Source organism: Amblyomma americanum, chromosome 1 (genome assembly GCF_052857255.1).
Source record: "Amblyomma americanum isolate KBUSLIRL-KWMA chromosome 1, ASM5285725v1, whole genome shotgun sequence".
In the NCBI taxonomy this organism is placed as follows: domain Eukaryota; kingdom Metazoa; phylum Arthropoda; class Arachnida; order Ixodida; family Ixodidae; genus Amblyomma; species Amblyomma americanum.
This window is the reverse complement of record NC_135497.1, coordinates 301,337,833-301,350,562: the sequence shown is the minus strand read 5'-3', so window position 1 is coordinate 301,350,562 and position 12,730 is coordinate 301,337,833. Positions and strand designations below refer to the sequence as shown.

At 53.7% G+C, this 12,730-nt stretch overlaps 1 protein-coding gene across 1 annotated transcript; it reads right to left on the bottom strand.

The window, feature by feature from the left end:
* Positions 1-429: 429 nt before the first annotated feature.
* Positions 430-10,047, bottom strand: LOC144098300 (protein argonaute-4-like). Its single transcript, XM_077630834.1, has 5 exons — positions 9,979-10,047; positions 8,296-8,576; positions 2,473-4,512; positions 1,767-1,994; positions 430-871 (listed from the first exon to the last, which is right to left on the bottom strand). The coding sequence occupies exons 1-5, from the start codon at positions 10,019-10,021 to the stop codon at positions 560-562; spliced, it is 2,904 nt and encodes a 967-aa protein (XP_077486960.1). The 5' UTR covers positions 10,022-10,047; the 3' UTR covers positions 430-559.
* Between the last annotated feature and the right edge of the window lie 2,683 nt (positions 10,048-12,730).

Below are 12,730 nucleotides of genomic sequence, written 5' to 3'. Positions count from 1 at the left end.
CATCTTGGCGAGACAGCTATTCTCTAACTTATGCGCGACGAGGTATTAATTTTTATTTTTTCATCGCCATTGAGTTACGCGCCGCCGGCTGTCGCGAGATGGCGCGACCGGTTTCTTGAGGCGCATGGGCCAGAATGCTGGGGATATGGAGGAGCTTTGATGGCATTAACTTTGGGCAACCAGCCTGTCCATGCCTTAGGTTCCGCGTTTTTTTTTTGCCGGAGACAAGTTCCTTAGCGGCACTGTATAGCGCAGTTTTTGTCAATGAGCCCTCATGGCGAGACGTTTGTTCTTATGCACATAGCCTACATAGCTCCTATAACTGACCCGCCGTGGTGGCACAGTGGCTATGGGAAGACCGCCGTGTGCCATGCGATCGCAGTGCACGCTATGGAACCAGCAGGTGTTCAAGTCCAATGCGGAGCCCTTCACAACAATACCCCATATCCCATGAGCCGCTTTGGTACGCTACACACCCACCATGCCATACTTTAGTATGGTACAATGACGTCATGACAGCTCAGTGTACTGAACATCGCTCACCCAGCAGTGTTGGTCCTCACACGAAGTACATGCCAGTCTTGAGGGACTCGAGCACCTTGACAGCCTCCACATACTGACGGGTTGAGACGGCGTCGGCGCTGCCCCCAGACGAGTCGCTGCTCGAGCTTGACACATCCACCTTGCTCATCAGGTGCTTCTTGGCCCGGTACGCGGCCAGATGGGCATAGTAAACGGGCGCCGGGATGCTAACGCTCCGCGTGCAGCGGGCGTACGTGTGACAGAGGTGGTAGCTCAGATACTGCACCTCGTCCGCAGTAAAGCTCGAGTCGTCCCACAAAATGTAGTAGTGCGACGGCCTGCTCGTGCCCTGCACCACAGACACCACGGGGCCGGTTCAACCCACGGAATCGCAGCATGATCTCCTGGTTGTAGACGACAGACCTCGCGTCACATCCCCGCCAACACTTAGGCAGTCTTAACTTAGGAATCAAGAGGAAGAGATGGGCTTGGGCTGGGTATGTAATGCGAATTGGAAGACAACCGCTGGTCCTTAAGGGCAACGGAGTTGATTCCAAGAAAAGGGAGGCGTAGCAAGGGGCGGCAGAAAGCTAGGTGGGCGGATGAGATTGGCAAGTTTGCCGGGATACGATGGCCGCAGCTTTCAAAGGACAGGGTAACTGTAGAGACATAGGAGAGGCCTTTTCCCTGCACTGGGCATAGTTAGGCTGATAATATTCATGATGATGATGAATTTGGGTGCCTTAAAAGTTTGTTACTATCCTGTGGCCCCCTTTTTGGGACACATCCCGTTCCCGGCTGTGGCGGACGAATTTCGACGATGGAGGCGAAATTCGAGAAGCCCGCGTACTGCGCAATCTCAGTGCACGTTAAAGAGCCCCAAGTGGTCGAAATTTCCGGAGCCCTTCACTACGGCATCTCTCATAGTCTGAGTCGCTTTGGGACGTTAAACCTCCATAAACCAAACAGATCCCATTTTGCGGGAACCCTTTACTGGCTGTTGCACAATGAAATATCAAAGTAGGCCCATGCGCAGTTGCTATTCGGGCCCACAGCTAACAGTCATCCTGTGCTTTATAATGTGTAAGATGCGCCCAAACTCCCTGTCACTGCCTCTATAGTGGTCTGCTTAATGTTGCACTGAAAAGTTCGGAGCACGTTCAGTTCGCTTCTGCGTCATTAGGGAGTTTCTGCGACCCAAGTACCGACTACTGGGCCCCAGACTGCATTCCATTACTGTGCACCTGAATGCCGAAATGGCTGCAGAGGTAGAAGTCGAAGTCGAGCGGGTGCGTGACAACAGAGTCTACGGTGGTGCGGGCGGCACGGTTGCGGCACTTGCCAACCCCGTCCCGGTCATTGGCGGGCATGAAACGCGTGTGGTGACGCTTCTGGACCACGATGAATGTCAGCGCCGGCTCGTACGTCTCGTTCGGGGAAAGCTCCTGGCACGCCAGTCGGATGGCGCTCACCTGGAAACAAAATCACGGCCAAGTTGTAGCCCTGAACTGGTCGCCTAATGGATTAAATACTGCTTCTGGAGCTTGACACAAGGGATGGGCAGGACAACACCATTTCGTGCACAGTCCAACAGCTACGAACCGTCGTCTTTCGAACAAAGTTAGGAGAAGGTAATGGCGCTGTGAGTAAATTCTTATCGTATATGGAAAACTGGTAGAATCCACAGTAACTTGGAAGCTTCTCTGATCGGGCTTGCAGGTAATTCATGACAGCTAAAAATGCAACAGTGCAAGACGGGTACGATGAACACCAGCGCTGTGGTGTCCAGCGCTGTGGTGTGGTGCATTTTTATCTACATTGAGACCCGCCAGTTACCGCGGTCGATGATGTTCGATGTAGAATCCGCGAGACAATATGCTGCTGCCCCTTTCAATCATAACCAACCCACAAAAAGATGCGGGGATAAATCATTTTGCATTCGAAACTTACCTCGCGGTTGCGGACCTCCATGAACTGCCCCTCGCTCACTCCGTCCCGGTAGAAGATAATGCGCTCTGGCTTGTGCCTGGTAGCATGATAAAATGCCTTCAGCGTGTCTTTCATCATGTCCTTGAGGTCCTTGATGATCTCCAGGCGCGAAGTGGCAGCGGAGTCTGCCATCTGGACGCGAACGGAGGCGTGGAACTTGTACGGAATAGCATCCAAGCTACCAACGCACGCCGCGATGGACGGCCTCAGCTTGTCCCCAGGCGCCGGGTGAGTCACGTCCGCGCCGATGATGATAACCGGCTTCTGGAAGATTTTCGGCTTCTCCTTGGGCAGCAGGCTGTTGTTGATGCCGCCCAGCTTGGCGTTCATCTTCTGACAGAGGTTGGTGATGAGCGCGGCGTTGCACTTCTTGATCACGTTGTTGTCCATTACGCACTGCGTGCGCAGCCCGATCTCGGTCTCGGCTACCTGCTTGATATCGGCGTAGCTCGTGTTCTTGGCAAGCACGATGATGACCATCTCGAGGTTGGCGGTCTTGCGCTGCTCCTCGAGCAGGATGTTCCACACGGGCTTGCGGTTCGTGTCAGTCGTGGTGACGTCCAGCGGCTGCTCGATGCTCATGCCCAGTTCCTGGCCGACGCGGATGAGCATCTTGACGAAGTTGTCGAGGCTGTCTCGCTGCGCGAACTGGCTCAGGTTGAGCAGCGTCCAGCGGGTCAGCGTGGCCGACTTGTAGAAGTGACGGCCCCGCAGTTCCCAGGTGCCCTCGCGGGGCTTGCCGATGTAGTTGTTCTCGAAGACCAGCGACGGCGGATCGAGCACCCTGCCCTTGAGCTGCGTCGGCTCGGTGCTGATTTTGATGCCGAACTCGCGCAGGCACTGGTCGCTGCTGCTGACCAGATCCCGCACCGATTGGCGGATCTCGTTGAAGCGCTTGGCCGGTGGCTGGGCCGTACGCTTGATCATCTCGGACGTCTGGTTCTCGTCCAGTTTCTTCTTGCAGTGCTGCCCTTCGACGATCACGCAGACCTCCAGCGGGAGGTAGACCGGGTGGTTTTCGCTGCCGGTTTGGATGCAGGGCAGGTTCGGGTACTTGAGGCGGTCGTAACGGTTTTGGAAGTAGTCGGCCACCGAGCAACGGGTGCCGTCTTCCATTTTGAAGTAGAGCTTCTTGGCTGGTTCCTTGGTGACGCGAAGCACCTTGTACTTGCGAGGGTATGAAAGGTGGGTGACCTTGACGCGCAAACCCTTGAGCTCCTTGTTGAGACGAACGTTCTGGAAGTCGCGCAGGTTCTTTAAGTCTCCGGCCGACATCTCGCGCCGGCAGTCGCTGAACAGTTTGCACATGAAGTCGGTCACGGGTAGAGGCTCGTAGAAGGCGGTGGCCGAAATGTCGACGTTGAGCATGGGCTTCCACTGAGCAGGTCGAACGCTAGTGTAGTAGCCGAACCAGACTTCGCGGCCACCTCCAAGGGTGTTGTATTCGCCTGGGGCCGGCGGCCTGAAGAAGGACCGCCCGACAGGCGTGAGTTTTATCGACGGTCCGTGCCGCAGCACGATGTCCACGGCTTGGAGGACCTCCTGAGGAACATGGCTGACGCGTCTGTCGAAGACCGCCTGTAGCGCGTCCAGATTCACGGTGGCCGCGTACTGGATCTTCACGATGAACTTCTGAATCCGCTGGTCCTCCTCGAAGTCGACCGTGAAGGTGCGCTCACGGAAATTGAGCTCACGGCGCGTGTACAAGTTCTTGCGGCCGTCGAAGGCGGGCATGCAGCCACTCAGGTCGACCCGGTACTTCTTGACGAGCAACTCGATGACCAGGCGGTTGATCTTGGTGCTGATGCAGCGGTACTTGCGCTTCTCGGGCACTTTGTTGGTCTCCTTGCGCGACTCTGAGCAGATCTCCACGTCGTAGTGGAAAACGTTACCGGAAGGGATCTCAACGCTGAAGTGGTTGGCGGTCAACTGGATCGGCCGGCCCAGTTTGCCTTGAGTAGGCCGGCGCGGGAAGTGAGACGGCAAGGTCCGCTCGATTTCCTGCAGAGCGCGCCGGGGCAGCCCGCGGCTAAGGTTTAAATTCCGACAGCGCACAACTCGTGTCCAACATTCTTGGACAAAATTTGAAAATTTTAAGATACTCTTATGGAAATATTGAAGGTAATGGTCATAGTCCGATTTTTTCTTTACTAGCTGGCATCACGCTGTTCAGGCTGCCATAGAAAAACAATGGGGAACGCTTTTGACGGTAGCAAGAACATAAATGAAAACATGCAAGCCTGCCGACGGCAGATATTTTGTCCAGAATTGTCAGTTAGGCGGTTGAATTACGCACAAATTCCGCGCGTAAACTACGCCTGACCTCTGCGTTAGCTGTCTAAAAGTAAACTCCTCCATACATCGGTTAATCGATAAAAGTCAAAAGTCAACTCCTCCACACTGACGATCTGACTTGCGCGTCACGCTGTTGATATGGAGAGCTCAAAATTATCTCGGTAAAGTAAGGAGAGTGAATGGAGTGCATTGGTCAGATTTTCACGTCTCCACGTCGCGGATGAGAACTCGCGATTTTGTTTCGGTGATAGTTTTTCGCCTGTGGACTACTAGCACGGAACCTATTCCAGTGAGCTCTTAATCGATAGCAGTACGCCTTCTTATCTTTTACTTGTAAAATACCTCGAATTACGAGAGAAATGCGAAAAATTTAAATTTCAGAGATTCCTGCGGGGAAAAGTGACAGCTGTAGGCAACCTCAAGTTTGCAGCGTCACTCGAAGCACTCTAACACACGCCAGCGAGAGGACCAAGCCTTCTTTGATGGAGTGAAGGCGCCAAATTTTTGGCACTGTGCCTTTGGTCTGCACACAATAACTGCAGTATGAACTCTGCTTTGTCGTTTTAATTAACTGAAACTTACACTGAACTGTTGCAGAAATCAAGATTTCACGTGGTGATTCATTTTAACTAATTGTGTGCGTGTCTGTTTGTTTCACTTAATGGCGCATAAGCAGCTGAGGCTATCATGGACAGGGTTGGTAAGATCTCACTGGTGCGCTGGCGGACAACTTCTTTTAAAAACCAATTTCCTGGTCACATTTCCTTGTTTTATGAATTTAACTAACTACTCGTGTCAGGTTTCCTAGTGTATTCTCTCCTAAGAGCAAGCAAGGGTGGAAAGGGACGCGTTTGTTGCGAAATTTCGAGTTTCCTGCATGAAAAAATGCGAACGCCACATTCACAAAGATTTTCTTGTTTCATAATGTGCGCAATCATTCGCAAGCAAAAATACACAATAAAAATTTCGGCGAGCACATTAAGCGAGCCCGTAGTGCTTTTACACAACCACATTCCAATTTCCGTACTTCGTTGAAGCCATCAAGTGGCGTTCGTCAAGTAGCTGCATAGGCAACGCCTAGAGTGCCGATCAAGGAATGTAAAGACGTGTATAATCATTCTCCACGTTGTATCTGAATCCCCTCAATGAGCTGAAAATAAAGCGAACCTCGGAAGAAAAAATTGAAAATTGGTTTTTTGATGAAAGGTAATGGCGCAGTAATTGTCTCTCATACGTCGCGAAAATATGAGTTTCCCCAAAGGTACCTTCACATGATATAAGGCGGGACTGCGCTTACTGAATCGCATGTGCCGAGGGACACCGGAACTGCGCCGTAAAAGAAGGGAGGAAGGTGGGAGGGAAAAAGAGAAAGAGGTGCCGTAGTGGAGGTCTCTGGAATAATTTCCACCATTAACTTCTGAAGCACGCCGCTCACCTCCAATACTGTCTATACTCTCGACATCAGGCCCTCCCAATGGTGGGACGCCGTCACGTACTTTCACGCCATTTCTTCCTTTCTCTTCCCTCGTGGTGCCAGAAAACGTGAGCGGCGCATGCAAGCACCGATGTCATACGTAGCGCGATTATTCCGGGGAGTGCTCAGGTTTAGCATCGCGTAGAAGGAGCCAAAGTCGACAAGCGAAGAGGAGCCGCAAAGCAGAAGAGAGGGATGTAGTCGAGGGTTTGACGGCATACCGTCTGGTCAGGAATCATGGTGATGCAGATTGCTGGTCACTGGCCAAAGTCAAAAGATGAAAAGACGTTTCGGGAGCACTACGGCTCCCTTGTTCACTATGAAACAATCGGCGCACGGATCCGTCCTTTTGTAGCACCCAGTAGCGTTTTTAATGATTATGCATAGATAAGATGCAGAGTTCCGTCATTCCTGTTTAATGTGTTAGACGATGTCTGTAAAATAGGTGACTTAAGATTCTGCCGTGCTTATGTGTTCTTTTCTGTTGTCATATCTTTATTTGATCCCAGCTTATCTCGTGGCCGGATTCTTGCACATGCTATGCGATGGCGATAGATGCTACTTTCTGGTTTCGGACGTCATTCTGGTGCTCTCTCAGGCGTCTCCTGAAGTCCTTTGTTTCACCGATATATATTGATGAGCAATCGGCGCAGTCAATCTCATACACAACACCTGGAAATCTTTCACGAGGGAGCTTGTCATTCACATTCACCAGTTCTGTTCGCACCTTGCCAGCGGGGACGTGCGCGATGTTGACGCCATGCTTGCGGAAAATACGAGCAAGCGCTTCGCTAATTCCCGCTACGTATGGGACAAGCTCGTTTTTCTTTTGGTTTTTTGCTATCGCGTTCTTCGGAGGTAGACACAGACGCGAGAGCACAGAAAAACCAAAAGAAAAACGAGCTGCTGTCCCATACGTAGCGGGAATTAGCGAAGCGCTTGCTCGTATTTTCCGCAAGCATGGCGTCAACATCGCGCACGTCCTCGCTGGCAAGTTGCCAACATAACTGGTGATTGTGAAGGACAAGCTCCCTCGTGAGAGATTTCCAGGTGTTGTGTATGAGATTGACTGCGCCGGTTGCTCATCAATATATATCGGTGAAACAAAGAACTTCAGGAGACGCCTGAGAGAGCATCAGAACGACGTCCTAAACAAGAAAGCAGCATCTAACGCCATCGCCGAGCACGTGCAAGAATCCGGCCACGAGCTTAACTGGGATCAAGTAAAGATATTGACAACAGAAAAGAACACATCAGCACGGCAGAATCTTGAGTCCCTTACCATACAGACATCGTCTAACACATTAAACAGGAACGACGTAACTCTACATCCTATCTATGCATAATCATTAAAAACGCTACTGGGTGCTACAAAAGAACGTATCCGTGCGCCGATTGCTTCATAGTGAACAAGGGAGCCGTGGTGCTCCCGAAACGTCTTTTTATCTTTTGACTGGCCAGTGACCAGCAATCTGCCTCAGAAGAGAGGGGATTGTGCGCTACCTTTGTCCGCTGAGGGGCATTAATAGAGTTAGCATCACGTGACATTTCTGAAGCCTAGTCATAAAACGTATAATGGAAAGGCTCATGGGAAATGCACCCACGTGAAAAGGCAGCGGTAGCTGCTAACAAAGATTCACTTTCGCTTGCTGCGCAGCGTAACGCCTGCGCTTGAATTTTTTTTGAGACGCGCCTTGGGCGCAATCTGTGCAACCTGAGATGGAATCTATGGAAGCTCGATGCAGTACGGTGCATGCACGGTCACTGAAAACACCACTCACCAAGCCATGGCTTGCAGTCTGGCAACTATCAAGAGCCGCAAACGTGCCCAGGCAGGCGCGCTGTTGACGAGAATGTGGCGCCATCTGGCGAACTCAGGGCGAACTGCGCATGCGCGGTAGCGGTACGCGGTCTGGCAAACTATCTGCTGGCATGCTACGACGGCATTGCCGCCCACACCCATCCACAGGGTTCAGACACGTCCGTGGGGGCACGCAGGAGCAGCCGCCGCTCACCTGAATGCTGACCTCGTCATTCTGCGACTTGGTGTTGCCGACACCATTGCGGGCCTGCACGGGCGCGGCCGTCGGCGAAGTCGAGGTGGTGGGCACGCCTTCGGTGGGCGCCACAGTGTGAGCCCCGTTGCCGTTGGTTCCCTCTGCGCGGGTGATGACGGCTGTTCCGGCGGCAGTGCTGGAGAGAATCTGGGGTGGGGCCGCTCTGACCACCCGCTGCTGCACGGCTTGCGCGAACGAAAGCGCCGATGGGGCGCCCGGCGAGCGTCCAGTAGGCCGCCCTAGACCAAAGGGAAGGAGTTAGCGTCAACGATATCGACAAGGCTTACCGATGCGTGACCAGTTTTGCCAACATGGCGTGACCGAACAGCTCCGAGCACTAACAGGCGATTCACTATTGCGCACCTGCAAGAATGGGCTATGTATATGTTACGTCGCTGAAGCCATGATAAATCCGCCTTCTGTAGAGCACCCGCCTTGGATTTGGAGGTGGTGGGTTCGACTCCTGCTGTAGGATGATTACGCAGCCATTTCTCAAAATAAGTAGAAGCTATGCCCCGGCAGGGTGCTCGGATTGCTAGGTTTGCATGGCTTGACAAAGGAGCCTGCGCCCTCAAATCCTGTCGCTGTGGGCTTGAAGAGACACATCGGAAATACACTAGATCTTGCATTCGGTCAAAGCGCACTTTGGCTTGAGATGAATATTTTTCTGAAAACCAAATAAAAATCGGGGAAAGGCGAGAGAAGGTTGTTGAAACTGATTGAGATAATCCATGAGGTAAGCCTATCGAACGAATTATGGCTTTGAGAGCAAGGTAGCAGGGTCCTGATCGGAAGTATCGGGCGACACGCCCCGCAGTGGTTAATGTATGGTAAGGAGGCAAGACTAGTCGACACAGCCATTGTGAACCAACCCACTCGGGGATTCGAGATGCTCTATATCCAAAAACCAATATGCGTCAATTAACACCATCCGACGCGTCGGAATAACTGCTACCTCGGCTACATTCGAGCGCAAATAACAGGACTTGCTACTCCCTTTACACCCATTGTAGCGGGCTCGCACAGGAGCAGCGGCAAAGACGCGAATTTAAACGAAAAAGTGCACGGCAAAGCTGATCGCTTCACCGCGACCAAACAAGGATCATGCGCCTCTAGGCAAGATGTAATCGCGTACGCGTCGCGCGACAGGCCAGTAGCACAAACCTAGGGGTTAGGCCTAGTGCGTTCCTGCAAGCCGACCAAGAATTAGTGGCGAAAGAAAAAACGCCATCTGCAATTTTCATTTCCGCTGAAGAAATCTCGCGGAAGAACATCGGCATCGCGAAAACCGAAGACCTAATCAGCTTCGGTCCAAAGCGAATCGCCACTCAAGCTAAAAGCGGCATCGCGCGCGGGACATCATGACTTCGCCACGCCCAGAGCCCGCCACGCCGTACCAAACGGACCGGGCGGCCTGGTGACAGTCTGCGGTCGTGGCGTCATCCTAAGCCACCCAGTCAGAGGGGTTTCCCTACAGCCAGCGATTCGGATGGCTGACCCGTGACCTCCGCGGTAGGCCCCGGCGGGGCGCTGTGCTCTACCACGGAGGCCACGGCGAGCCATGGAAAGCGCCTGCGCGATAGGCTCCGCCGGAGCGCTGCGCTCTATCACAGGCAATGGCGGGCCAAGGAAAGCGCTCACCTGTTCCGCAGCTTCGTCGTTGCGACCGCGGGGCGGACTCCATTGGCCTCAAGGAGCGTTTGAGGGAGGCCCGGTTTGCGACGTGAAGGCGGACCCCTGGACAGCTGGCCGGGGGGGGGGGGGGGTGCAGGGCACTCGAGCAGCGATGTCGCAGCGACCGGCCGGCCGATGAAGGAGCCCTTTCTGGCCCGAGCTCGGCGGAACGTGCCTCGCGCCTAACCTCCGGCCCGGATGGGCGCGGCCGCAGGGCCGGGCCAATGGGGGAGCGAGCCAGTGTAGAACCCGCGCTGATGACATCACAGACGAGGGAGCGAGCGGAGCAGGGCCGACCGCGCGCGGTCGTGCCACCAGCTCGCGGTATGCGCTTCGTCGTCTTCGTCTCGGAGGTATAATTTGGTCAAGTAAGAAGAAGTGAGGTTGGAACGGTTAGCGCTCGGATCGCGGTTAAGTCTTGCAAACGTAGTGGCCGGCCGGCGCGGTCCCGTGTGGCTCCGCACTTTCGCTTATGGCGTCACGGCGGGTGGAGGAGGGAAACGTCTTCATAAGCTGCGATTAAAGCTTATAACCAAGGGGAACAAGCGAGTTTGACTTGGAAGTTTGTCCGTTTGGGATTCTCTTTCCTCTCCAAGGGGCGCGAGGGTACGTATAGTCTCTGCCAAAATAGCTAGGCTGCATGGCCTGCTTCTCGCTCCTATATATTAGAGCTCTTACAGCCTCCGTAAAGATCAAGTCTTAAACGGTGAAGACGAGGGCTGTCCTTACCTTACAGCGATTTAGAGCTTTCGGGATGAGAGAAGTTCTCAAATGTTCAACTAAGAGGCAAACCATGTATTCTGGTTACTAATTGCATACACTGTACATACGTGTAAGCGGCGGGGCTGTAGAACAGTCCTTCAAAGACCGTGTTCTCTGAGAATTCGCGGGACAGCACTCGCTGTCCCGCGAATTCGCTAAGTTCTTCGAAATACGCTATGCTGTTTTGCCACTCAAACAGTGGGGTTCAGAACCAAAATTGGTCACTAAAAGTTCGGTTCGCCCACAGTTCAAATCAATAATTCCGCGAGCTACACAGACTTACCGACCCAGAAGCAGTGAGATGTTGGTTTCAGCGATGCCACGAGTGCTGGGGCTGTTATCACACTCGACGGTAACAAACATGCTGGCTCTGAACGGGATCAATACGTGGTCGTCACAGACGCATAACTTAGCCCTGCGTGGCTCGGTATCGTCGTCGACAGTGCCTTGGGTGGACGACGACACTATTAGCTCCTGGAGGTTGATAAGGGCACCGTACTCCTGAAGGAAATCCAAACCGAGCATGAGGTCTTTGGAGCACTCGGGTAACACAGCAAAGCAGCCAGGGAAAGTAACACCGCGGATCTGGATTCGCGAATTGCAGACACCGATCGGAGTTACCACGTGGCCACCAGCTGTCCGGATCTGCGGCCCAGACCAAGGGGTCAGAAACTTCCTGAAGGCCGTGGCTAACCGTCTGCTCATTACAGAAAAATCGGCGCCGGTATCCACGAGTGCGGTAACGTCGTGGTTGTCGGCGGATACCGGCATTTCGGCGGAGACCAGTCGGTCGGTGCGCGTCGTTGAGGTCGTCGGTTCAGGTCGTCGTCGGTCGGAGCGTCGCGGCGAATCATCGGGTGGAGGCTCTTGACTCGGTCCTGTAGCGGCAGCCCTACCGCCGGAGGACGCCGTCTTCAGTTTTCCCGACGTGGGGACGTGCCTCTGAACTGGCCAGAGGATGACGGGCGGCCGGGCGAAGAGAACCGCCTTGGGGATGGCGATCGGGACTGGCGTCGCTTCGAGGTCGAATATTGCACGTTATCAGCGAAGTACTGTTCGATATCCCGTGGTCTTTCACCGTAGCGTGGTCGAGGTGCGTCAGGTGAAAAACCCCTTAAACCCATTCTGCGGTAAGGGCAGTGGCGGAGGATGTGGCCGGGCTCCCCGCAGAGGTAACAGAGCGGCCGATTGTTTGGCGTACGCGAAACGTGCGCTTTGCTCACGGGTGGCCTGAACTCCTGCTGCACGGAGGGTACAGTTGCGACTGGCTCCTGCAGGTATGGCACAGGAGAGACGGGGGAAAAGGCTCGCATCGCTGGCCCGGGACTTCGTAGCACCTCGCTGTACGTCAAACGGAGGGCGCCGGGTGTGGAGCTGGGGGCGGCTGCACAACTCGTCGGATTTATTCGCGGACCACGTCCGTTACGGCAGCGACGCTGGCCTGTTGAGCTTCAAAGCGAAGTTTCGCCAGTTCCTCGCGCACAAGGCTTCTTACAAGCTCCCGAAGATCCTCGGCGGGCAGCGACGTAGGCGTGCACTGGGAAGCGGCTGCTACAGTAGCCTGACGTCCGTAGTGGGCGCCTCGTTCCTGCAGAGAGCGCTCGATACCCATTGCCTCCTTGGTGAAGTCGGACACTGTTCGTGGCGGGTCACGGACCATTCAAAGTCCTCATCCTACACCCAAAGCGTCAAAGAAATAAAGCGCCTGAGATCAAAATATACGTGGAAGGGGCAGCCATCACAGAAGTGGAAACACAGAATATTGAGAATGCTGATACAGTCAAACAAAAAAAAAACGACACACTAATTAAAAAGCTGAGAAACACCGTCAACAAACTTTCCCTCCTCATCAGACGCATCGCGAATAGGCGAGGAGGAGTTAAAGAAGCCGAGACCAGGAAACTAATCCAAGCCTTCGTTCTTAGCAGAGTCATCTACTCTAAACCATACGTCACCC

What these genes read in the sequence shown, in the direction of transcription:
- LOC144098300 (XM_077630834.1), bottom strand. Translation starts at nt 10,021, where the DNA reads ATGGAGTCCGCCCCGCGGTCGCAACGACGAAGCTGCGGAACAG. An exon ending in ATGACGAGGTCAGCATTCAG is followed by an intron (nt 4,513 to 8,295) that starts GTGAGCGGCGGC and finishes CGCGCTCTGCAG; the next exon opens with GAAATCGAGCGGACCTTGCC. An exon ending in TGGAGGTCCGCAACCGCGAG is followed by an intron (nt 1,995 to 2,472) that starts GTAAGTTTCGAA and finishes TTTTGTTTCCAG; the next exon opens with GTGAGCGCCATCCGACTGGC.